This window comes from Pseudogymnoascus verrucosus (assembly GCF_001662655.1).
Source record: "Pseudogymnoascus verrucosus strain UAMH 10579 unplaced genomic scaffold scaffold_2, whole genome shotgun sequence".
In the NCBI taxonomy this organism is placed as follows: Eukaryota; Fungi; Ascomycota; class Leotiomycetes; order Thelebolales; family Thelebolaceae; genus Pseudogymnoascus; species Pseudogymnoascus verrucosus.
Window position 1 is genome coordinate 31,698 of NW_017263653.1, and position 22,405 is coordinate 54,102.

Sequence of the window (22,405 nt, forward strand, 5' to 3'; positions counted from 1 at the left end):
CTTACATAGTGTACTCTAAGTTATGCCGATCACGTTGTTCCACCTCCCAAAACGGGCGTGTTGAACCCTTTTTTGTCGGATCAAGAGACCCTAGAAGCCGAAGTCGAAACAGAACACTCTGTGTATCATGTTCGCGACTTTTTTTGTTTGGTGTTGTTTCGAAGCCCACAAAATAGCTATTTTCGCTATGGCAACAATCGGCGTGTGTGGCGTAGTATACCAGCATCATAGCATGGAGTTAATCTTGATGATAAGGAGATTGAGACACCACCCGATGATTAAGCGCCATTGACAGGGGACAAGGCTACTGTATACTGTATCATCTATCAACCTCCAAATTCCAAACAACCACACTAGCATTCCACCCCACCACCACCCATTATACACACGTACACTCTCCCAACAGTTTGTATAACGCCGTATACAAGCCAATTGCCATCATGAACTCCTACGCCGCCCGCAGACTGGCTCTCAATGCCACCCGCCGCCTCACAGCGCGCAGCTTCCACACCACCCCCCGCGCCTTCGTCAAGGTCGGTGACGCAATCCCCGACCTCAATGTCCTCGTCGAGGGCTCGCCCGGCAACAAGGTCAACATGGCCGACGAGCTGAGAATCGGAAAGTCGTTGATCATCGGTGTGCCTGCAGCTTTCAGTATGTGACAAGCTGTCCCTCCCCGCACCGCACCTTCCAGACCGGAGATAGTGTCCTGCCAGATGTGGCTTGGCGCGACAGATCTAGACAACATACGCGATAATGGATTGAGAGCTAATGATTGTCAAAAGGCCCGGGCTGCTCCAACTCCCATATCCCGGGATTCATGAAGCACGCAAAGATTAAGGATGCTGGTAACGTCTTCGTTGTTACCGTTAACGACGCGTTTGTGTATGTTTTCTATCGCGTGTACTTGGGATATATCTAACGGTTACTAGGACTAAGGCATGGGCCGATAACCTTGACCCAGATGGATCTACTGGGGTAAGCTCCTTCCTAGCTCAATGCTTCTTGCTGCATGGCCGAGGCTGGCGAGCTATGGACTCGAACTAACTGTTATAGTTCCGCTTCATTGGTGACCCAGCTTGCACTTTCACCAAGGCCCTGAATCTCGATTTTGACGGTACCGCTATCTTTGGCAACGAGAGGAGCAAGCGTTACGCCCTCCTGGTTGAGGATGGCAAGGTGAAGCAGGCCTTCGTCGAGCCTGACAACACTGGCATTGATGGTATGTTGTCCCCTTCCAAGCGTACCTCCAATGCTAACAGATTATAGTCTCTGCTGCTGAAAAGGTTCTGGGATAGATCTTGGCAGCTATCTTGTTGGTATCAGAGCTAGTTACCAAGAGTAGTCACCTTGCGCCACCAATGCTATGTATGTACTATAACTAGAAGCATAGCAAGTACCTTTCAAATAAGAACAGTTACCAAACATAAGCTACGAGAGAATCAAGTTCTAAGGGCCAAATATAGCTCCAAATTAACAGGTGTCGTCATGAACAAAAATACAATCACGTGACCCAGTAGATTGTGCCACTATCGACGTACCTCACATCTTGGCAAGGCTCCGAAAATCCTCGACGCGACCGTCAGCCTTGCACCACAATCACCATCCCACGTCTCGACGCGCCGACTACCGCATCATCCAATCCCTCCTCGTATCACGTCCCTTAGCCCATTGTTATTCGATCGCAATACCAATATCCGCGGCATTCGGTAAAAAAATCGCGCGATTTGCCTACCAAACACCCCCACCCCCAGAACCATGGCGAGCGACAAAGCCATCACCAACGCCATTTTGGAGACGGTGCGCGAGCTCTTCAAAACGGATATTGATGCGCTGAGCGTGAATAATGTGCGCAAGATTGTGGAGAAGCAGTTAGATCTCTCCGCCGGCTTTTTGAAGGGCGACGCGTGGAAGGCGAAGAGCAAGGAGATTATCACTGGAGAAGTCGTGAGTACTCAATCCGCTGTTAAATCAGACCCTGGGGAGTGGAAACTGATACTTTATGGCAGGAGAAACTAGATGAAGGCGCCTCAGCCCCCGAATCCCCAGCTCCAGCGCCGAAACCGAAATCGAAACCCGCACCAGAGCCAAAAGTAGCGAAGAAACCCGAACCAGTCAAGAAAGGCACCAAGCGCGCTGCCCCAACAAAGGCAGCGGCCCCGAAAAAGAGGCAAAAGAAGGAGGCCACGCCCAGCTCATCGGATGAGTTGAGCGAGCCGGAGAGCGAGCCAGAGGAAAGCGAGGAGGAAGCGGAGTTCAGTGATAGCGATGTGAGCGAGGCGCCGAATACGAAGAAACGCGCTGGAGGTGGACGGGGGAAGAAGGGCAAGAAGGAGGAGACGGAGAGTGAAGAGGAGAGCGAGGCGGAGGAGACGCCTAGTGAGGGTGACAGCGATGCTAGTGAGGCGCCGAAGAAGAAGAGTGGAAAGCCGAAGGCTAAGGCAAAGGCGGCTCCTAGGCGCGCATCTACTGCTTCCAGGAAATCGAGCGAGAAAGTTGTGTCTGAGGATGAAGATGAGGAGGCAGCATCTCCGGTGAAACCTAACCCGGTTGTGGTCGCGAAGTCGAAACCGCTGCCTACAGTTGAGAAACCAGAGGCCGAGGACGACGAAAAGCCAGATACCACCAAGCAGGCAGCCGAGGACTCCGATTCCGACCTCTCAGTTCTCATCGACGAGCCGCCCAAACGCTCCAAGTCAAACTCCAAATCCGCAAAGCCATCCACATCCAAGACCCCCAAGCCCGCCGCCGCCGTCTCCCCAGCCGACGCTGAGATAAAGACCCTACAATCCCAGCTCGTAAAGTGCGGGATCCGGAAGATCTGGCAATTTGAGCTGAAAGACTACGGAGACGATAGCAAAGCCAAGATCAAGCACCTGCAGAACATGCTGAAGGAGATGGGGATGGAGGGACGGTTTAGCGAGGCGAGAGCGAGGGAGATTAAGGAGATGAGGGAGTTGGCGCAGGATGTAGAGGCGGTGACGGAGGGGGCGAAGTTGTGGGGGAAGAGGGGGAGGAGGAGTGAGGGGAAGAAGGCGGTTAGTCAAGAGGTGGAGAGTGGGAGTGAGGAGGAAAGTGAAGAGGAGGTTAGGCCCGCGAGGAGGGCGGCGAGGAAGGATGATTTGGCGTTCTTGGGGGATGAGAGTGAGTCGGATTGAGGGGGATATTCGGCGTTGGATATCCTTCGAGGAAGACACGCCTGGCTGGGGCCTCGCTACAAATGTGGGAATGTCTATGTGTATTCAAAGCCACTGCGGTTAATGTGCTCACTTTGCTGCTGTATGCGTGGAGTGTATAATCAGCTTATTATAATACTAGTTATTAGTGCTATTTTGTGGATGCCTAAAAATAAAGTATTACAATAATATTTTTTGGAAGCTCGAATCATTAAACTACGTTTTTACTATTTGACAAATACTTGAGCACTCCTATCAACGTCCACCTATAGAAACCCAAATTGACACCAGAAGCAAGGAACTACAGTTAAAAACGATTAATTCTATTTACACCGAAACATCTGTATATCCGCAATACCGAACCTAGCAAAACTCAACCCATTCGTATCATCAAACTATAATCGACATATAAAAACACAAAACCAATTAGACCAATCCGAGGGTATAACTCCTATGACCAAAAATTTCTTCGCCTCTCACAACATCTAAACTTCCTAAATCCCATCTCAGTGGTGCGGCGGCATGTGCATCTGATACAGATCATGTGGCGGCGGTGGCGACACAGTTGATGAAGCACCATTATATGCGAACGCTGCAGACACAGCAACTGGATCATGCATGGGGGAGACCGAGCGTGCGATGGTTGACGGGGTAGTCATCCCCTGATGTACATACTGTCCCGAGGCAGCATATTGTCCAGGAGGCGCGTACGACACAGGTTGTACTGGGGCGGCGTATTGTCCAGGTGGCGCGTATTGTCCTGTTGAAGAGGGTTGATCTGGGACAACATATTGTCCCTGAGCCGGACATGATGCTGGAACTTGCAGTGGCTGAGGCGCAGGCTGCCCTGAAGCTGCATACTGTTCTGGAACTGCGGGCTGTACTGGTTGCAGATAGTGACCCACTGGAGCTTGAGCACCATATGGCGCTGGAGGTTGTCCATATGGCCCAAGAGGAACATAGTGGTGGCCTTGCAGGCCTATCTTTTGCTCTTGGGACATGCCACCCTCCGAGTGGCGCTGTCTTAGGCCACCAATGAGAGCTACGACGAGGAAGATCGAGATGGTGGTCAAAGTGTACATATACGAATCGGCATGGCCAACAGCCGCGGTGGCCGTGGCGGTCATGGAGCGAGACTGGAAGTTGATGATTGATTGGTTGACCAGGGCGAAGAGGAAACGCAGGAATAATGCGGGAATAACAATGAATATCATAAGGAAGGTCCCCTAGGGATCTGTTAGTTACAGATTCTTCTGCAAGAATGGTGGGAAGAGTATACCTTAGACGGCCGCTTGAATACGGCCACACAAGATAAGATGGCAAGGTACATCGAGATGCCAAAAATGTATGCCGAAAAGAAAACAGCCGTATATTTCGAACCGTCATTCGTGATTTGGGAAGCGTTCCCGGCGATGAATTGACCATAAAGTGCGGCATAGAAGCTGAAGGCTACCAAGGCGAGCACCCAAAGAAGTCCTATTAAGACATTGGAGAAGAAAGCAAGCTTTCCACTCCCATGACTCATATCTTCAAGAATAGTGCGCGCGATGATGGCGACTATCATGATATCGCCGATCAGAGAAAAAAGTCGTTCAAAGATGAAGGCAATTACGAAATTCTTATCTGTATGGTAGCCCGACTCTACCATTGCGGTTCTGATAGCCACGATGAGTAGATGTCTAAACTCAACAGTCAGTTTAGGTTCAAGATTCAATGGATATCTCACAAAAGACAGGAAACTTACAAGAACATGCAGAAAGCAGCAAAAAGATATCCAGAGTTTCGCAGCTTGTCTGTTCCCTTCTCTCGGATCCATTTGAACCGCCTTGTGAGAATCATACACAACACGAGGACAAGGAGGACTATGATGTTCATCGCAAAAAGGGCATTGACTGTTGCGTCCTAGGTCGCTTGTTAGTTGATATCGAGGAGTTGGGCTTTGAGTTCTGTTTACTCACCTTCCACCTGGAACTAGTCGCCAACCCGACAGTATTGTAGTTTGAATTCTTTGGTCCACCACTACCATAATCATAGTTGTAATCGTCACTGCCACCACTCCCACTGCCAGTACCATAGTCATAGTCGCCATAACCGCTGCCACTGCCGCTGCCAGTGCCAGTACCATAATCGTAGTCGTTATCACCACTTCCACTTCCACTCCCGCTACCACTTCCAGTACTGTAATCATAGTCGGTATCACCGCTGCCACTGCCAGTGCCAGTGCCATAGTCATAGTCTTCATCACCACCACTACTACCTCCACCATAGCTTCCTCCGCTGCCTTTCTTTGGCGCCATTGCAAAGAGGTATATAGGGGATGTCTCGTGACAATTCGGATGCTTTTCTCTGGAAAGACTTCACAATTTCGCACCTGGCGCCAAATGGATCTGACAGACAGCGGGCCATTTTCAGACAGGAGGACACCCAAGAACTTTTAAAGCTGAAAGAGTCCAAGGGGCCAGAACCGTAGGGCTGGTTAGGGTAGATCATCGGCTAGTGAATACCCCGAGCTTATTGCTAGTAAATGGGTCTACTAGGATTTGACAGCATCCCTAATTGGTGCCAAGCGAGGCGAAGCTCCATGTGCTGCACTGTGATTGAGCACGAACAAATTCAGCCTTGCCGATCAAATGCCACACCAACAACTCCTAATTTCGACTCATTTCACATAACCTGTGAAATACTGGATATTACGAGCGGCGCAGCAACTTGTGGAGGCTGTCAGTGCTACAGTGGATAATTGGAATTGTCTATAACTATTGAGCTTACGGAGCTGGGACATTCGCATCGCCGATTACATCAGGATAAAGATGGAACTATTCGCGTTATAGGGCATTCTTGCGACCTACATAGACATCAAGAGATATAACTATGCACTCCACTCAGAACTCTCATACCCGTCAACCAACGCCACATACTCCTCGCCCGCAGCAACCCATCCCTTGATCCCGCCTGTAAGCGTAGAGCTCTCCATTTCACTCTCCTTACCCTGCTCCTTAATATAATCCTGGAACCACCCCGCTGCACGTCCTCCACGGCCGACCGACGAACCTGTCAATTATTAGCTTCCAAGCCCCCATCACCAATACCACTGAGAGTAACTCACCACAATACCAAACGATCGTCTTGACCCCCGCCGCGGAGAATAGGTTGAACAGTTGCGGAATGTTGGGGTAGAGGGATTGCGCTGGGAGGTTGATGGATCCACGTATCGTTCCGCCCTGGTGTTGTCAGTTCTATCCAGGATTATCACCCTCATAGAATGATGCAGCCACTCTCATCTTCATGGCAGGAATCCATCGCAAACATACCTTATAATCGTTCCTCCGCAGGTCAACAAGCACAAAGTCCTTCCCAGGCACCTTGCCCTCGGTCAACCAAGAACGCATCTGCTCCCGCGACACAGGCGTCGCTACCGACTTGGGAGATGGGAACGCGGCGTGCCAAGGCTGTTCCTCTGTTGGAGGGGCGGGGGCGCTGGTGTTTGCCATGGTTGTTGCTCTCAAGGAGGTAGAAGAGAGTCGTGAAGAAAGATATGGGCGAAGACAGGTATGGAAGCTGCTGGATGAGAAGTGTGAGATTCGACCTACCGAATGCATTCTCCAGCTTCTCACCTGCTTTATAAGCAACTGGATGCTGTCGTCGATATAAAGTGGCGATCACGTGATTTTGGATTGACGTGTCGCCCCACTGTTCTGGTAGACAAATGTCACTCTGTTGTGGTGATTGGCTTACAGCCGTGGATTTGACTTACAGCGGGTCTGAGACCCTTCTGGGCGATGACATTTTGATAAGATATGAGAATAACTGTTTATGAATTTCTCATATAAATATTACAATATGGCATGTTTGTATTTTATTTAGCAGTATTTTGCATATTCCTTTGGTTAAATTCTTATAAAACCCTTGATCGAAGTTATGTCACTCAACGATACTGAGCCTGCCAGCCAGGAGACCACAAAACGCCACTCGAAAGTCGATGAATTGCCCAGCGATAATGAGAAAACTCCTCCCATAACCACCGACAAAGATGCAGAAGAGCAACCCACAGCAGACTTCGAAAACAGCCGCCATGCCCCGAAAGAATCAGCCTTCAAGAGCCTCGGCCTCCTCGACCGCTTCCTAGCAGTCTGGATCTTCCTCGCCATGGCCATCGGTATCATACTCGGCAACTTCGTCGACAACGTCGGTCCAGCATTGCAAAAAGGGACATTCGTCGGGGTATCTATACCGATCGGTGCGTATCAATGAACCACATCTGTACTTCTCACTAAGCTAACTCCCAAAAGCCGTCGGCCTGCTTGTAATGATGTACCCCATCCTCTGCAAAGTCCAATTCGAAACCCTCCACCACGTCTTCCGCGAACGCGAAGTCTGGATCCAAATCCTCTTCAGCATTGTCCTAAACTGGATTGTCGCTCCTCTCGTCATGGTATGCACGCTACCTTCCTTCTCCTTCCCATTCCTCACAATCCCCTATCGTCACCCACAGCCATTAACCTCATTCACTACAGCTCGCCCTCTCCTGGGCCTTCCTCCCCGACAAGCCCTCCCTTCGCGAAGGTCTCATCCTCGTCGGCATTGCCCGCTGCATAGCCATGGTCCTAATCTGGACCTCCCTCGTCGGCGGCTCAACCTCCTACTGCGCCATCCTCGTCGCCATCAACTCTCTCCTGCAGATGGTCCTCTTCGCCCCGCTCGCCATCCTCTACATAACCATCATCAGCCGCGGCACCGCCTCGCCCATCTCCTACGCCACAGCCGCCCAATCCGTCGCCGTGTTCCTCGGCATCCCCCTCGGTACTGCGATCCTCACGCGCCTCGTACTACGACGCGTCTGTGGCGCAAAATGGTACGAGGACGTTTTCGTGCGCTTCATAAGCCCCCTCTCCCTCCTCGGCCTTCTCTTCACGATCCTCGTCCTCTTCGCCTCCCAAGGACGCAACGTAATCCACCAAATCGTCTCCGTCGTCCGCGTCGCCGCGCCCCTAATCGTTTATTTCGCCCTGATCTTCTTTCTCACGCTGCTGGCGTGCTACAAATTGGGGTTCGGGTACAAGCTCGCGACGACCCAGGCGTTTACGGCGGCGAGTAATAATTTTGAGTTGGCTATTGCGGTGGCAGTGGCGGCGTTTGGGCCGGATAGCGAGCAGGCGCTTGCGGCGACGGTGGGGCCGTTGGTGGAAGTGCCGGTGCTTTTGGGGTTGGTGTATGTGGTTAAATGGGTGGGGAGGAGGAGTGGGTGGAAGGATTAAGTGCTGTGTGAGGAATATAGTTAGATAGATGGTGCTGGTAGAGTGTTTGAAGTAAGATATATTAGTTCTCAAAGTATATTATATAGAATAGAATTTAATCGGATATTTTAGACAGCTTTTATATGATGCATGAAGTAATATAAAAAAATTGATTTGAGTTGATTATGTCCAGCAAAGTGGTATATATACAGCGCACATCTAAATAACCACGCCTATCTTACCCGCCCCAATTTTATTATAAAATATACCAGCCATCCATCCATGTCTATCCCGAAACCATGCGATACCAATATATATAACCAAAAAAAATCCATCGCCAATCGACGGAGGTATATGCCCAGCAGCACCAAAAACTATATGGGTATCTCAGCGTTCAAATAATCTTCATCTTGAACCCCGTCTGAATCCAGCGACTCGCAACAAACAGCGTCGTCCCAATCACCATAGCGACACCGCAAAACACCTGCACGCCCGTGTACTCTCCCTCCATGCGCGTCAACAGAGCTCCCGCGATCGGGTTCCCCGTCAACCCCGCCAAGGAGATGATGAAGTACAGCGTGCCCATGCGGACGCCGATCTCGCGGACATCCGAAATCTGCGCGACGCACGAGGGGGAGATGGAGACGAATGCGCCAGAGGAGAAGCCGTAGAAGGCGCCGAAGAGGATGATGGGGATGGCGCCCCGGGAGGGCAGCCAGAGCGCTAGGACGAGGATCGAGGAGAGGGCGGAGGTGGCGATTAGGGCGTTGAAGCGGCCGTAGCGGTCGGCGAAGATGCCGGGGATGATGCGGCCGAAGATGCTGGGTGGGGTTAGTAGGTATTAAATGGAGAGGGATGGGGAAGCTTACCTGACTGCGTTGACGATGGGGATGAGGTACACAGCGAGGCTGGGAGACATCCCGTAGTGGATTCCCTGGAGAATGATGAAGTTGAAGGGAATGAAAGTGCCGAAGAAGAAGAAGAAACAGCCGAGACAGAGCAGCAAGTAAGCTGGTTCGCTCAGGGGTCTAACGAAGTCCATAATCGACCTCTCCCTCTTGATCGGCTTGATGTGCGACCTGATGGTGAGGTTGGCAACGATGAGCATGCCGAGGAAAACGAAAGCAGTGATGCGCATGGTCCAGGCAAAGCCCACCTTCGGAATCAGCTGCGTGACCATAATTGGGAGAACGACGCCGCCGAGCGAGGAGCCAGACGCCGCGATTCCGAATGCTGCAGCACGGTTGCGCAGAAACCAAGTTGGGAGAACGTTCATGGCAGGGTAGAAGATAGCGGAGGCTCCGATGGCGCTGCACACACCCTGCGAGAGGAAGAACTGGTAGTACTCTGACGACAGCGAGACCATCATCAGGCCAAAGACGTGGCAGACGGAGCCGAAGAAGAGGAGGTAACGAGGTCCGTAGCAGTCAAAAATATATCCGAAGAGGGGGCCCCCGGCGAACATTAGGAATACCTCCATCGAAGGGATCCATGCGATGGTACTCGGTGTGTATTCCTTCAGCTGATGCCCCTGGTAGTAGTCCTGGAAGATACCAATACAGTTTATCCACCCGAAACTGCAGAACATGGCGCACCATGCGCCGAGGACGACGAGCCATGCGGCGCGGCCGCCATCGGGGAAGTTTGCCGGATTGGGTCCCCCGGGTGGTAGAGGGTTGTGTGATAGGGCGCGCGCATTCTTCTCGAGGTCTGCGTTCGAGTGAATTGTCGCAGCGTCTGTGTCGATGGGCCCGCTCTTAGACTGAACCCGTGCGACGGCATCGGTGCCAGTGACAGATCCATTATATACTGGCCCAAGATCTCCAGCCTCGATGGCCTTGTCGTTTTCCTTCATGGACGACGACGAAGTCGAAGGTGCTGTGTCGGTATGTGCTGCCATTGTTGCTTGAGGCACAAGATCGTCAGTTATGCCGTCGGGGTAGAGCAAGCGACGAGGCTCTGATGTTGAAGCAAGGCAAAGAAGTTGAGGCTGAGGTGGTGAGGCTCAGATGATGCCGTTGCGATGAGTATATATACTCCGCATGTGCTATGTGCTTATGTGCGTTTAACACGGAAACTCCGAGCTTGACCGATCGTCCGTGGAAACTCCGCCGGTCTGAGTCACGGTCAGCGGTATATTTTAGGCTTTAAGAGTGGATTTGTCAGTAGTTCACCTCTTGCAGTTCATCTACGTATTCTAGGTCCAACTCTAGAATCGGTAGGAGGGAGGGGGGCTGCAGGGCATGAAGATTTTATGGCGGCGGCCATGGACATGGTGAGATTTTGAACCCCCTCATCAACACAAAGGTCCTAGCTCTTTACCCCAAATTGGCCCAGCTCCCTGCCATTGTACCCTGGGAACCCTGGGAATAGAGCGGCCATAGCACCGCGGCGGCACACCTTGTTGGGTTGGCGTAAAAGCACTGGCTGTACTCTGAGAAAAGACCGAGTCGGACGGCCTTACGAGTGGACGAGCTCGGTCTCAGTAAGGAGTTAAGGTATGTGAGCGCCGGGTAGGGAGTAGCGCAGCATGGATCTGCAGTGGGGAGTGTTTGAAGCTGGCGGCGGCGAATGAGCGTGGTGTACGACGGTGTCTAAGGGACGCCAACGTGGAGTTCGTGGGGGATGACCCCTGGGAAGCGAGCACATTCGGCTTTCGCTCTGGGTTCGCTGCAATCCTTCGCTCTTACGGCTTACTGCCGAACACCGAGTCCGACCAAAGGGGCCTGTCAGAAGGCTTGACTCCTCCTGCAGCTTATAAATCTACGATATGAATCCGTATATGGAGAAATAGGAAAGTCATTGAAAGGAGTTAATAACACGACTATTATGTAAAGCATCATCATCTGTGTAGAGTGTAGTCGTTTCGTGTACGTATAGTATCTTTCTCTGCATATAGTATTTTTTTTTGCGTGCGGTATATTTTTCTGCGTATACTATCTTTATTATTGTATTATTGTTTAGCATTTTTATAGATAGAGTAACCACGGACAAAATTACTCCATATTACGCGCACGCCTTCACCACGTTCACCACGTTCACCACGTATTACGACATCATGCAGCGACAGGCATCGGGTCGGATTTAGACGGTTTCCCATGTAAATACGGCAGAGGTGCCGCGACCTTGCATGAGCAAAGATTACCAACGTACTATAGACTCATACTAGACTCATACCACAGTACTAGTTCTACTACTGTGTCACTGATCGTACAATATATCCCCCTTTTTAACCCCCGCGCAATAACCAGTAATACACTTCCCTACTACCCACATTCCTCTATCTCTTGACATCGTCGGCGCTGCTCGCTGCCTCTCCAAACTTAACCTTTCCGTCCTTGCCGACGCTGGCAACGTGGAATCCCGTAGGTGCATCCACCTTTGGCAGCGGCGCCACCTCCGCCTCAACCAGCGGCTCCCTCGCCAACGTCACCGCATCTTGCACCGACCCTGCCGGACTATCCGCCACCTCATTGACATCCCTCGTCGTCATCACATCGCTAATCCGCGACGCCCTCGACGACAATAATAGCGTCGTCGGGCCGTGGAACTGCAAAAACAGTCGGTCGCCCCAGATAGTCCTGCGCGCCGACGTCCTCAGAGTGTACGCGAGGTTCGCCACAGTGCGCCACGTCTTCGTCTCGGACATAACGCGGAAGAACTTGACGTTCTGTAGAAGGCGGGTAAATCCGAGGTCGGGGACCTGAAAGCGGAAGTTGGACGACTTGAAGCGGTAGGGTAGCGGCGGGTGCTCGCTCATGGTGTATGCCACCACGTTGCCGGGATGCGCGACGTATTCCTCCCCTGCTTTGAGCGTGACCTGGTAGATCTGGCCCGAGCCGGAGAAGGCAACGAGGCCGCGGCCGCGGATCTGTGAGTTGCCCCAATGCGCGATGTTCATTGACGTGTTTGCGCGGGGTGTGACGGAGAGGGTGTGGCCGGTCCATGCAAGAAGCGCGTTCCGCTGTGTAACCATCCAGTCGACGGTGCCATTGAGGTGCACGACAACTAGTGATGTGATTGGGGATTTCGTAGAGATGAGAGCTGTGATCGGGCTCGTTGACGTGATGCGCTGGTAAAGAAATGGGATGCCTAGTGCGGCTCGTCGGAACGGCTCCAGCAGGGAGAGGGTCGATTGTGCCTTTGATTGTTAGCTTCGTTATGTAACTGCTGCATGTTTACACGTACATTTTCAACCTTCCCACTGACGCCAACTAAGGTGCCCCGCCTTGTGTATAGGCGTTGCGATGCTGATAATGAAACCGAGAGAAGGGAATATGGCGCGCCGATGACCTCAAAGCGCGCATCTGTCTAACATTAGTAATAATACGACGTGAATATTGGAGCACATCCTACCTGCTGTGCTTGACGACTCGCTCGGGCTGCTGAACGGGTCTTCTCCAGTAATTGGCGTGTCTGACGTCGGAGCCGCAGTGATCTGAATCGCTCGGCGTTGGATATGAGGCGCAAGGCGGCGGGCTGGTCGGCAGTGCCTCGCAGCTCCTGCTAGTGATGTATGCCCGCGCATACTGATATGCTCCTGTCAAATGCTGCGTCGCAATTCGGCTGGATGCTCGTGCTCTCCAACTTTCGCCAACTTTTGGGAATGGTCGGGTCGGATCGCCAGATAGGCGGTGGGGGGCGGCAATAAATGGGAGCTCCGTCACCCCGTCAACCAGCTACTGGTGTTTGCCCTTCCCCTTCGCGCTTCCACCGCTACTTGCTTCAATTGCGTTAACGACAACTCGCCCAATTCTTCGACACTCGGCAACCAGCAGCACGGGGAGGGAGGTTCTTTTGCTTCTTTAATTTAAACGACACCTTTTTACTGTCCTTACTGCATTGCGAAAGCTGCCTATATTGATAATGTCTGTGCGTGTTGTTGCCAGGATACGGCCCACTCTGGGCAAGGAGCTCGAGAAGGATACGATTGTGCGAGCGGAAGCCAGCGAAGATGGGAAGCCGATGAACATTGTCCGCATACCGAACCCAAGGAACGAGGCGGAGGAGTTCAGCTTCGCGTTCAATGGCGTCTACGACCAGAGCACGAGCCAGGAGGAGCTCTTCACGAACGAAGGTAGGTCATTGATGTATGAATTTGCTCTATGACCGGTTTTTTAACCGCAGACAGTTTCTCCACATCTCAAAGCCCTATTCCAGGGACTCGATGTCACGATATTCGCATACGGAGTTACGGGGACGGGGAAGACGCACACAATGCGTGGTGGCTTGAAGCTCTCGGAGCGTGGTGTCATCCCCAGGCTGCTCAGCGGAATATATAGACGTGGGCGAAAGGTGGTCAAGGATTCCGGGGGTGAGACCTCGGTCTCCGTGTCGCTGTCTTACTACGAAATCTATAATGACAAGGTCTTCGACCTGCTTGAGTCGCCAGATAAGCGCTTGCCGGCTGGACTGCCATTGCGCGAAAAGGATGGGAAGACAATCGTGGTTGGCCTGTCAGAGCGTGAATGCAATGACTTGAAGGACTTCGAGGGTCTATACATCGAGGCGAACAACAATCGCAGTACAGCTGGCACGAAGCTAAACGCGCAGAGTTCGCGTAGCCATGCAATCTTGATGGTGAAGGTTATTCAGACAACGGGTGACGAATCGAGGATAAGCACTGCTTCAGCCATTGACTTGGCTGGATCAGAGGATAACCGCCGCACTGAAAACGGGAAGGAGAGGATGGTGGAGTCTGCTAGCATCAACAAGAGCTTGTTCGTCCTGAGCCAGTGCATTGATGCTATCAGCAGAGGGGACAAGAGAGTCCCATACAGAGAGTCGAAGATGACTAGGATCTTGTCGTTAGGTCAGAACAGTGGCATAACTATCATGGTCCTGAATCTGGCTCCGCTTCGAAGCTATCATCTCGATACGCTGAGCAGCTTGAACGTTAGTTCCAGGGCCAAGAGGATCGAGGTCCGCGAGATTGAGAATGAAGTGGTTTTCAAACAACATCCGAAATCGATGTCCAGTCTCTCAGGATCGACGATCAACCGACAGCCGTTGCGCCCTCTGGCAAACGCACACAATACGAACATAGCGCCAGCTGCTGCTACCACGAAGGCAGGAGACAAACCGATGAAGGCTTTCTCAGTCTACTCGGATCGTACCAAGCCTACAAAGCCAGCTACGACTGTCACACGGACGAACTCTAAGCGCTTGTCAGACGGCGCCCGTCCTTCAAGAACCGCGCGTCCAGCTTTATCCAGTCGAGCACCTGCTCCTGAGCTGTCAACCGCCAAAATTGAAGAGATGGTCGAGCGCAAGGTTTCCGAAATCCTAGCTTCGCGCGCTGCGCAGACGGCGCCTGCACCCATCCCCGCTGCGGTGAGTGATGAGGTACAGCGCCGCCTGGACGCGCTGGAGCGCAAGATTGAGGAGAGTAATGGGGCAGCAGAGGATGCACGGAATGAGGGGCTAAGGTTCCTGTTAATGGCAAAGCAACATAAAGAGCATGGCCAAGATAGCAGCGCGTTGAAGATGTATGAGATGGCGTTGCCGTATTTTCCAGGCCAGGTGAAGCTGGAGAGGAAGATTGAGGCACTACGCGCAAGAATCAGGGCGAAGAAGGAAGAGGAGCAGCATCATCTGATGGCACAGAAGCACCAGAGTCTACCTACGAGCGGACATTTGGCTACAAGACCTATCCAGCAGCTTCCAACCCCAGCGCCATCTTTCGAGGCTGTCTCCGAGGCGCCAGCGTCGAAGAAGCGCAAGATGAAGGTGCGCCCTGATAACGACGATGATGACTTCAGCGGCTCTATCGTTGCCGATGAAGACTCGTACGACGACGATGATAACCTCAGCCACAAGCCTCTTAAGGTCCGCAAATCCAAAGCTCCAAAGCCTTTTGTCTTCACCTTCGGTGACGAAGCAGCGGCCCTCACGCCACGCAAGCGCTTCATCCTCGACGCGGTGAACTCGCGTGACATTGGGCAGATTAAGGGGCTCAATGGGATCGGGGCGAAGAAGGCAAGGGATCTACTGGAGTTCCTGGACTTGCAGGCTGAGGAAGAGGGGGGTAGAATTGAGAGTCTGGGGCAGCTGGTTGGGGTGCCCGGAATGGGTGGGAAGACGGTGGAGAGGATGTATGAGGGCGTTGCTGTTGGTGTTTGAAAGGGGTGTTGTGTATACCCGGTGCGCGGTTTGGGGATGATTGTTCCCATACGTGCTTGTCTTTTGAGCCGTTTGGATTAGGGGGCGTTTGCATTTGCATGTGCTAGGAGTTATTGGAAGGGGAGGGGTTTATCTTGGGGGCGTTGTTTGTCTGGTTAGACACGTTTGGATTTTAGGCCGTTCAATTGACGATTTGGCTCTTGTGATTCTCATTTTCCGCTTCCCCTCCCGTCCCGTGTCTCTAGAGATCTGTATCATCCCGATCCCGCCTTACCACTCAATCACCAATCCCAACGGCTATGTTTTCTGCCATTCGATCCCCGTTCCCGCCCACAACCAAACACCGAAACTGACGTCACTCCCTCCTCCAAAACCCACGGAAGCTATCCCAAAACTGCATTGCTTGCGGATTGACCTTTGGTTCCGAGCCCGCATCCCCCCTCTCCGTTCCAGCCACTGGAGTGGATCCCGAACCGCCCAATAACACTGTCATGACACACTGGCACCGGCCACACCGAGGCCTGTTTGTGGCTGGTAAGGCGGGCGGGGACCCCTTTTCGCCACATCCAGGGTCAGGAACGATGAGCTCTCGGTGGCCCCTACCTGATGCACATGCACGAAAACCTAAAATTGCGTATGAACGGGAAGGTACTTGGAGGTACAGCAGTCGAGTGTCAACTGAAGTGGAGTCGTGAGTGCTAGTAACTGTGGTAAGGTAGGGAGGAAAGCGGAGCGTGTGGCTTGCCCTCTCCACCATATCTATTGCCCCCATTCGGCGAGGCCTATCGTTCATCCATCGTACACTTCCTCATATCGAAGGGATCTCCTCGCCTTCCCCGCCCCTCGCCACACTCACCTGCCTCTGATGCCAATCATCCTCTTCTGCCTCTCTATCTCCCACCACACCCTCGGTATGCTGTCCGCCCCAGCGCCAAACAAGCTTTCCCTGTCTATCCACCCCGCTGCATATCCTTTCCTCCTATCTATTAGCGCGCTACGCGGCCCCGGCGGCCACGGCCCTACTCTCTTCTCGGGCATAATTTGCTGCGGCTCAGTAGGATATCTGCACACCCCCTCCTCGAGATTATGCTCTAAAGGAGGCGACTGTGCAGAGATAACTGCCCCCATCAACACCAGCCACAGCAACTCCGTCCCGTCCGTCCCATCCCATGCCATCCCATGCCATCCCTCCCATCCATCCCATCTCATCCCGTCCCCCAGAATCCCCCAGCATCCCCCCTTAGGCGGTAGTTGTCGCCGATCATACGCCCCCTTCTCGCACACGTGCCCTCCCTATTCCCATCGACACGGTGGCCACTTTCCCCGTATTCCCCGTCTCCCCCCGTGGCGCTCACCAGTGCCGCTCACCGCCCGGTCTAGAATCATACAGAGGGAGTCAGTCAAACCGCCATCTGCAGTCACGCAATCCCCTCCTGTCGCACCCAGCGCACCTCCCCTAACCTGTCCCCCTGAATATTATCTCCGTACTTCGTATCTGCGCGTCTCCACCGCTTTACAGCACGCACCGCAGAAGTTACGGAGAGTGCCGCAAGCGAATTGCGGGGATTTACAGTACACACGGATTTGCGGATTTACAGTGCCTAATACGCTGCTCTCTGCCGTTCCTATGCCGTGCCGCTGTCCTGTCCTGCGCACTGTCACCACCGCCCTACGCCTTCGCTGCACTGTAAATCCCCCTCTCCCTCTCGCATCTCCCGTACGATAAGCCGTATGATAAGCCGTACGATTACCGCACATACGTCCATGCGTGCATACTAGTACCCAGCCAGCCAGCGGCTATTACCACGTATGCCGCCTCCAATCGCCCAACTCGTCCTCCAGCCCGTCTCCCCAGCCCTCCGGATCATCGTAACACCCAGCCCGTGCGTCCGTGCCGCATCACGTCGACACCCTGTAAAGCGTAAACCGAAACAATCGTCCCTCCCCTCCTACCCCCTCCACATCTCCCACGTCCCCGCTCCACATCCCGGAACGCAAGGTTTCCGAGACATCCATCCACTCACGACGGAGTCGCCACGCGCGCACACCCCGCACTGCGGCGCCGGCAGCGGTGTTTGCTATGGTAAGCAGATTCGCGAAGAAAAGGCGGCTGCGGCGATTGGATGGTGGGTCCCCCTCCTAATCTCCGTGCTCTACCTCGCCGAGAGCCAAAGTTTGTTTCGCGTGAAACCACATGTCCACACCGAGGCTAGGATGTTTGCTCGCTAACCATATGGACTTTTGGTAAAGCATCGGATTTTGGGGATGGGAAAGTTTTCTCGGCTAGTGGGGGGAAGTGGTAGGTGGGTGAGCTATCGATTTTTGTGCCCGTGCCCGTGCCCGCACCCACTGTACTACCACCACTACCACTATCACAGTACCGTTACCGTCCATTGTGCAGTGAGAGACTATTATCTGCAACTTCCCCTCTCGGGGAGGTCGGCGGTCAGTCTCCTTGACACTACTTCCACCACAGTGCTTCCACCAGTTGCCATTTACGGCATGTGGTCCCCGTCTACCCTCCCACCCAGAGACACATACACCGTCTCGCCCGCCCTCTAGCGCCTTAGTAGGTCTTACATCTTACCCACAGAAGCATCGTCGCGCAGTAGGGGCTTCGGCGGGTTCTGCGGCTATCTGCAGGTGCTGCTGGATCAGTCCTCTACGCTAATCTGTCTCTCTGCAGTTGTCGCTCCGCTGTTCTGTATGGATGTCTTGGCGCATCGGTGGGGGCCGAAGGGGGCCTATGGATCGGTCTGGATTACTGATCTGTCGCCAGCAACGTCGTACTCGGACGTTCGGGTGCGAATACGTAGGTCCTGTCACTGATGGATGGGGAGTCGCGAATAGCTGCATGGCATGATGGGCAAGATTCACAGTGAGAAATTCACGAACAAACGACGGGCAAAAGTGTAACGCAGTAATGAATGGTTGATAAGCATCACCAATCTTCTCGATTTCAACTCGCTGTAAAACTAGCGGCTTAGGTTATTTATTTTCATCTACCCGCATCCATGCATTCAGCTTCAGCCACTCCCATTAGAAGTCTCCGCTCCATCGATAGTATGCCGCTTCTTCTCCAATCTCCCCGGTTCTCGGTTCACCCGTCGCAACTAAACCCACAGTCGATCGTCCTAAGCCGTCCTCACTCCCCAACCTTTGCCTGCCGTCCTTCCCCAACTCCATAAAAGGAAATGATCAAATAAAACAAATCACAAACGCGCCTCCTTCCTTGTTGCCCCGCCCCTAGAAAACCGCCCCCTTTTTGCCTATTGTCGTCGCCTCTTAGAAAAACGAAGTAAAAAAGGAAAGGCGTAATACGTGTTGCTCGTTCGTTTCATGCAGCCGGTTGTTTCTATGCCCCCGAAATTGTTGCCGTTTGGTTGCCGCCTAAAAGTAAACCAAAAAAAAAATGAAATAAGCGTGTATGTTTGTTGCCTGTAGAGTCGAGTGTTCGACGGTAAGGGTAAAAGTGTATGTGCATGAAATGGGGTAATTGTAGGAATTTTTTTGACCGATGCGAGCGAAATCCAAATATGCGCGTTGATTACGCGTGCATGTAGTATACATAAATCCTGGCTTTTTGTGATGCGCGAAGATGTGTGTGGGGTGATAGGTTGTGAATCGATGAGAGTTTGTCGCCGGAGGTTGTGAACGCCTAGTAACTCCAACAAGCCGCAGACAGAGGCACTCAACACCAGCCTTCGTTGATCATGGGTATCATCCTTAGAACAACAAGCGGATCTCGCAACCCTCTGCCTCCGTCTCCTCTCCCTCCGCACCATCATCGTCAATTGTCATCTCCCACTCGCGCTTGACAGCTGCCAGGTTCTTCAACTCAAACACCACATCCTGTCCCTCGCGCATCTCGCGCACCACCTCGTCATCCATCTCGACCTCAAGGCCACTAGGGAGGACGCGCAGTGAGCGCCGGATGGTAGTAGGGTCGAGGCCCCATTTAGATCCGATTCCAGCGAGGAAATCGCTCAGCGTGCGTTTGGGAAGGTACACGGCGCGATAGTATGGCTTCTTCGTCGTAGGTGACGCATCACGGTACTGGACGTAGAAGCAAGCGACTGCCTTCCCTGCGGGCTCCGCTGGTGGGCGGTACGACGAGTCGACACCAAGAGCCTCGATCCAGCCGCTGAGACTCCCCGCATCATCTGTCTTGGGGATCTTGGTGAGCTGGTCAGGGGGGCTGGCGAGGTGCTGTGGGTTCGATGAGACGTCCGCGCCGAGAATGCCGTGGTAGTCGCCCCACTGCGCAGCTACCGGGATGGCGGAGGAACCGAGCATAGCTTGCGAGTGCAGGGAGGTCGAGCTGGGGGATGGGGACACTAGCGATGATGTGCCGGCGGTGGATGCGCTGCGGACGCTGGTGCGTTGCTGCCAAGCGGCGGTGTCGCGCGAGTCAACCTTTGTGAGGTCCCATTGCTCTCCGGGGAGGGCGACGGGGTGGAGATCCGGGTCGTCTTGTTCGGCGCCGCGCAGATAGAGGATACTCACTGGGCGGGTGCTAGTGAACATGTCCTGCTGCTGCTGCAGCTTGTAATGAAGATCTTCCTCGACGGGGATGTGGCCGCCAGCCGAGCTAGCTGAGGACATGGACCAGGTGCGCTTGTGCTTTGGCACCTTCCCAGCTCGCTGGCTCGCAGTGGCCTTTGAAATTGAGCCAGTGCGCTTGCGCTTCCCAAAGTCCTTCATCCCAGCCTCGGCCTGGGTGATTTGCTGTTTGAGTTTGTCGATCGTCTTCTTCACATGCTGAACGTCATTGGATAGCTTGCGCTCCGCTCCGTGGTCGCGGAACAGCTTGACCTTGCAGTACGCCACCTCAGTGGAGCCGGGGACGGCATGTGGCGAGCCCTGGTCCAGAACTTCAGTCTTGGCGCAGCAGCGAACGGGGATTCCCTTGACACCTTTGGAGTGGCTGAAATCTGTGGAGAGGAAGTTGAAGCGAACTGCCAGGGTGCATTCTGCCAGTCCAGCTGCGCCGGGGGTCCAGACGACAGAGAACCCGTCGAACGAGGCCGATTCCAGCTCGACACGCGTACGCTTGTCGTCAGAGTCGGCTTGCTGAGTCGCCTCGACGTACTCAACAGCTTGCAGCTTTCCTCCGCGCTGGTGGGCCTCGTTGGTGCCACGTCCCTCTTTCCACAGCTGCCAGCAAGATGCGGGCCTCTGCCGTTGCTGCTCGTCCTCGAACGAGATGCGCACAAACGTGCGGTAGCGGGTGCCCACTGGCACGGGAAGCATTGGTTGCGTGTCCACGATTGACACTGAGTACGCCTGGCCCTTGTTCAGGTATGTAATAGGAATCTCGTCGGTGTTCGAAATCATAGCCGTAGGCGCATTGAGCACCACATGAAAACGGAACTTCTCAGCTGATGATGGCAGCGGCGCAGCGGCATTTATCTCAAATTGCCGTGGCTGGTATGTCATCATAGGCGGCTGCATTGTAGTAACCTCCATCTGTCTGCCGTTGGCCTGCATCGGCGAGCCATCTTGGTCCATTGTCTCGTAGCCCGTATTGTGGTGCATGAATGCTGCCGGCGCATACGACTGCTGCTGCTGCTGCTCTTGGCCGGTGGTAGGGGGGTATCCAGTGTAATTGTTCTGAAAACTCTGCGGAGGCAAAGCCTGCTGCTGCTGGTACGGTTGTTGGAAATAGACCTGTCCAGGATGTACTACACCTCCCTCGCCCGTTTGCATTGACAATGGCGTTCCCACGCCCATCCCAATGCCCATACTGGGTGTATGCAGGTCGCCAGCCTGGCTGTGGTATAGAGGATTTCCGTTAGCGCCGGGGGTATAGTATGCGGGCATCTGGTTCGCGAATGCCGAGAAGGCATAGGAGTTCGGGTCGAGGAGCGAGGGCGTGAAGCGCCATGGCTCGTTCTGTGCTCTCGGTGTTGGGTCTAGGTCTTTCATCTCCGCTTGAGTGCGTCCTGGTCTGTATGGGAGTTCAGCAGCTGCCCACGCGAATGCCATTTTACGCTTCTTATTTTGCCGGGGGCGGGGAAAGGAAATACTTACGACTCTCCCATAAGGTTTGAAGGATCGACAACGGCATCGAGACTCGAGGGTCCAGACGCCGTCCCGGCGGTTGTGGCACCTACGACATTGCCGAAGTTGGCCTTGAAGTGGGCGTAAAGTTCGTCGCCGGGCTTTTGGGAAGATACTCTTGACGAAATGTTAGCAATGTTTCAAATGACTGCGTAGAATGCGATCGTGTGGCGGCACAAGCTGTGCAGCTTGCCGACGGTGGGGATCTGCTTCGGACGGGGGATATCTGGGCGCATTTGCTCACCTATTACGAAACATCTGGAGGGAGCCGACGAGGTGAGGAGTCGTAGGAAGGCGCCTATGATCGAGCGTCTGTCGTCGTCAAGTGCATGTGTGAAGAAGGCCAATGCGAAGAGAAGAGCAGACTTGAAATGATGTGAGCGAGCGAGCGGAAGAATAGTAGGTAAAACGAGTGAGTGTTTAAGACGCGGAAGCTCCTTGAAGAACAGAGAGTCTCAGTGATTATGGTGGGTTTGAGAATAAGAAGATTCGCAAGGTCTTCGGTATATGTCTCAGTTCAAATGAGTTTCGGGGGTTTCTGCAGATGAGGATAATTATATACCAGCAGTGACGCTATGTATATGTATTGAACTGGGGTGGTGGGGGGGGGGAAGGGGGGGGTGGTTGAGAGCGGTGATCGTCGGCGTAAAAGGCTCTATTCGATGAGTTTCTCGAAGGATGTGAGAGGATGTATGTATGTGAGATGATGGGATAAGAGAGTTTGAGCATGAAGGTGGTATTAGCAGTAGTGAAGTAGTAAGTAGCCAGTATGGGTATTGGGGTGTATGGGCTATGGGTTATGGGCTATGG

General features: G+C 53.3%; 9 protein-coding genes across 9 annotated transcripts; 4 read left to right on the forward strand and 5 right to left on the reverse strand.

The window, feature by feature from the left end:
• Positions 1 to 104: 104 nt before the first annotated feature.
• On the forward strand, positions 105 to 1,479 carry VE01_00636 (uncharacterized protein). The gene is made up of 5 exons (XM_018270164.2): positions 105 to 654; positions 786 to 885; positions 933 to 978; positions 1,057 to 1,222; positions 1,270 to 1,479. The coding sequence occupies exons 1-5, from the start codon at positions 441 to 443 to the stop codon at positions 1,296 to 1,298; spliced, it is 555 nt and encodes a 184-aa protein (XP_018134715.1). The 5' UTR covers positions 105 to 440; the 3' UTR covers positions 1,299 to 1,479.
• Positions 1,480 to 1,595: 116 nt separating this feature from the next.
• On the forward strand, positions 1,596 to 3,354 carry VE01_00637 (uncharacterized protein). Its single transcript, XM_018270165.2, has 2 exons — positions 1,596 to 1,947; positions 2,010 to 3,354. Exons 1-2 carry the CDS (start codon positions 1,759 to 1,761, stop codon positions 3,156 to 3,158), a joined length of 1,338 nt encoding a protein of 445 aa, XP_018134716.1. The 5' UTR covers positions 1,596 to 1,758; the 3' UTR covers positions 3,159 to 3,354.
• A 68-nt stretch (positions 3,355 to 3,422) lies between these two features.
• VE01_00638 (uncharacterized protein) lies at positions 3,423 to 5,598 on the reverse strand. Its single transcript, XM_018270166.2, has 4 exons — positions 5,135 to 5,598; positions 4,921 to 5,078; positions 4,456 to 4,855; positions 3,423 to 4,402 (listed from the first exon to the last, which is right to left on the reverse strand). The coding sequence occupies exons 1-4, from the start codon at positions 5,471 to 5,473 to the stop codon at positions 3,683 to 3,685; spliced, it is 1,617 nt and encodes a 538-aa protein (XP_018134709.1). The 5' UTR covers positions 5,474 to 5,598; the 3' UTR covers positions 3,423 to 3,682.
• A 230-nt stretch (positions 5,599 to 5,828) lies between these two features.
• VE01_00640 (uncharacterized protein) lies at positions 5,829 to 8,431 on the forward strand (the record flags this gene model as incomplete). Its single annotated transcript, XM_018270168.2, has 3 exons — positions 5,829 to 7,413; positions 7,466 to 7,608; positions 7,691 to 8,431. The coding sequence occupies exons 1-3, from the start codon at positions 7,095 to 7,097 to the stop codon at positions 8,429 to 8,431; spliced, it is 1,203 nt and encodes a 400-aa protein (XP_018134929.1). The 5' UTR covers positions 5,829 to 7,094.
• On the reverse strand, positions 5,904 to 6,784 carry VE01_00639 (uncharacterized protein). Its single transcript, XM_059463288.1, has 3 exons — positions 6,488 to 6,784; positions 6,283 to 6,397; positions 5,904 to 6,227 (listed from the first exon to the last, which is right to left on the reverse strand). The coding sequence occupies exons 1-3, from the start codon at positions 6,773 to 6,775 to the stop codon at positions 6,046 to 6,048; spliced, it is 585 nt and encodes a 194-aa protein (XP_059320080.1). The 5' UTR covers positions 6,776 to 6,784; the 3' UTR covers positions 5,904 to 6,045.
• Positions 8,432 to 8,530: 99 nt separating the features above from the next.
• VE01_00641 (uncharacterized protein) lies at positions 8,531 to 11,034 on the reverse strand. The gene is made up of 3 exons (XM_018270169.2): positions 10,585 to 11,034; positions 9,280 to 10,526; positions 8,531 to 9,231 (listed from the first exon to the last, which is right to left on the reverse strand). Exons 2-3 carry the CDS (start codon positions 10,308 to 10,310, stop codon positions 8,805 to 8,807), a joined length of 1,458 nt encoding a protein of 485 aa, XP_018134928.1. The 5' UTR covers positions 10,311 to 10,526; positions 10,585 to 11,034; the 3' UTR covers positions 8,531 to 8,804.
• A 292-nt stretch (positions 11,035 to 11,326) lies between these two features.
• Positions 11,327 to 13,014, reverse strand: AIM24 (Altered inheritance of mitochondria protein 24, mitochondrial). Its single transcript, XM_018270170.2, has 3 exons — positions 12,767 to 13,014; positions 12,599 to 12,717; positions 11,327 to 12,551 (listed from the first exon to the last, which is right to left on the reverse strand). Exons 1-3 carry the CDS (start codon positions 12,936 to 12,938, stop codon positions 11,691 to 11,693), a joined length of 1,152 nt encoding a protein of 383 aa, XP_018134927.1. The 5' UTR covers positions 12,939 to 13,014; the 3' UTR covers positions 11,327 to 11,690.
• On the forward strand, positions 12,867 to 15,730 carry VE01_00643 (uncharacterized protein). Its single transcript, XM_018270171.2, has 2 exons — positions 12,867 to 13,487; positions 13,542 to 15,730. Exons 1-2 carry the CDS (start codon positions 13,277 to 13,279, stop codon positions 15,530 to 15,532), a joined length of 2,202 nt encoding a protein of 733 aa, XP_018134926.1. The 5' UTR covers positions 12,867 to 13,276; the 3' UTR covers positions 15,533 to 15,730.
• A 2,718-nt stretch (positions 15,731 to 18,448) lies between these two features.
• Positions 18,449 to 22,198, reverse strand: VE01_00644 (uncharacterized protein). The gene is made up of 3 exons (XM_059463289.1): positions 21,840 to 22,198; positions 21,566 to 21,712; positions 18,449 to 21,482 (listed from the first exon to the last, which is right to left on the reverse strand). Exons 1-3 carry the CDS (start codon positions 21,851 to 21,853, stop codon positions 19,259 to 19,261), a joined length of 2,385 nt encoding a protein of 794 aa, XP_059320096.1. The 5' UTR covers positions 21,854 to 22,198; the 3' UTR covers positions 18,449 to 19,258.
• Between the last annotated feature and the right edge of the window lie 207 nt (positions 22,199 to 22,405).

Excerpts from the sequence above, each read along its gene's own strand:
- VE01_00636 (XM_018270164.2), top strand. The coding sequence starts at position 441 with ATGAACTCCTACGCCGCCCGCAGACTGGCTCTCAATGCCACCCGCCGC. Across the intron at positions 655-785 it reads CGGTGTGCCTGCAGCTTTCA|GCCCGGGCTGCTCCAACTCC; the intron begins GTATGTGACAAG and ends GATTGTCAAAAG. Across the intron at positions 979-1,056 it reads ACCCAGATGGATCTACTGGG|TTCCGCTTCATTGGTGACCC; the intron begins GTAAGCTCCTTC and ends TAACTGTTATAG.
- VE01_00637 (XM_018270165.2), top strand. The coding sequence starts at position 1,759 with ATGGCGAGCGACAAAGCCATCACCAACGCCATTTTGGAGACGGTGCGC. Across the intron at positions 1,948-2,009 it reads AGATTATCACTGGAGAAGTC|GAGAAACTAGATGAAGGCGC; the intron begins GTGAGTACTCAA and ends ACTTTATGGCAG.
- VE01_00638 (XM_018270166.2), bottom strand. The coding sequence starts at position 5,473 with ATGGCGCCAAAGAAAGGCAGCGGAGGAAGCTATGGTGGAGGTAGTAGT. Across the intron at positions 4,856-4,920 it reads GCTGCTTTCTGCATGTTCTT|ACATCTACTCATCGTGGCTA; the intron begins GTAAGTTTCCTG and ends TGTTGAGTTTAG. Across the intron at positions 4,403-4,455 it reads TATTCAAGCGGCCGTCTAAG|GGGACCTTCCTTATGATATT; the intron begins GTATACTCTTCC and ends ACAGATCCCTAG.
- VE01_00639 (XM_059463288.1), bottom strand. The coding sequence starts at position 6,775 with ATGCATTCGGTAGGTCGAATCTCACACTTCTCATCCAGCAGCTTCCAT. Across the intron at positions 6,398-6,487 it reads TGCGGAGGAACGATTATAAG|GGCGGAACGATACGTGGATC; the intron begins GTATGTTTGCGA and ends TGACAACACCAG. Across the intron at positions 6,228-6,282 it reads GACGATCGTTTGGTATTGTG|GTTCGTCGGTCGGCCGTGGA; the intron begins GTGAGTTACTCT and ends AATAATTGACAG.
- VE01_00641 (XM_018270169.2), bottom strand. The coding sequence starts at position 10,310 with ATGGCAGCACATACCGACACAGCACCTTCGACTTCGTCGTCGTCCATG. Across the intron at positions 9,232-9,279 it reads CCCATCGTCAACGCAGTCAG|CATCTTCGGCCGCATCATCC; the intron begins GTAAGCTTCCCC and ends AACCCCACCCAG.
- AIM24 (XM_018270170.2), bottom strand. The coding sequence starts at position 12,938 with ATGCGCGGGCATACATCACTAGCAGGAGCTGCGAGGCACTGCCGACCA. Across the intron at positions 12,718-12,766 it reads CGAGTCGTCAAGCACAGCAG|ATGCGCGCTTTGAGGTCATC; the intron begins GTAGGATGTGCT and ends AATGTTAGACAG. Across the intron at positions 12,552-12,598 it reads TCAGTGGGAAGGTTGAAAAT|GCACAATCGACCCTCTCCCT; the intron begins GTACGTGTAAAC and ends TAACAATCAAAG.
- VE01_00643 (XM_018270171.2), top strand. The coding sequence starts at position 13,277 with ATGTCTGTGCGTGTTGTTGCCAGGATACGGCCCACTCTGGGCAAGGAG. Across the intron at positions 13,488-13,541 it reads GGAGCTCTTCACGAACGAAG|TTTCTCCACATCTCAAAGCC; the intron begins GTAGGTCATTGA and ends AACCGCAGACAG.
- VE01_00644 (XM_059463289.1), bottom strand. Across the intron at positions 21,483-21,565 it reads TCAAACCTTATGGGAGAGTC|ACCAGGACGCACTCAAGCGG; the intron begins GTAAGTATTTCC and ends ACTCCCATACAG.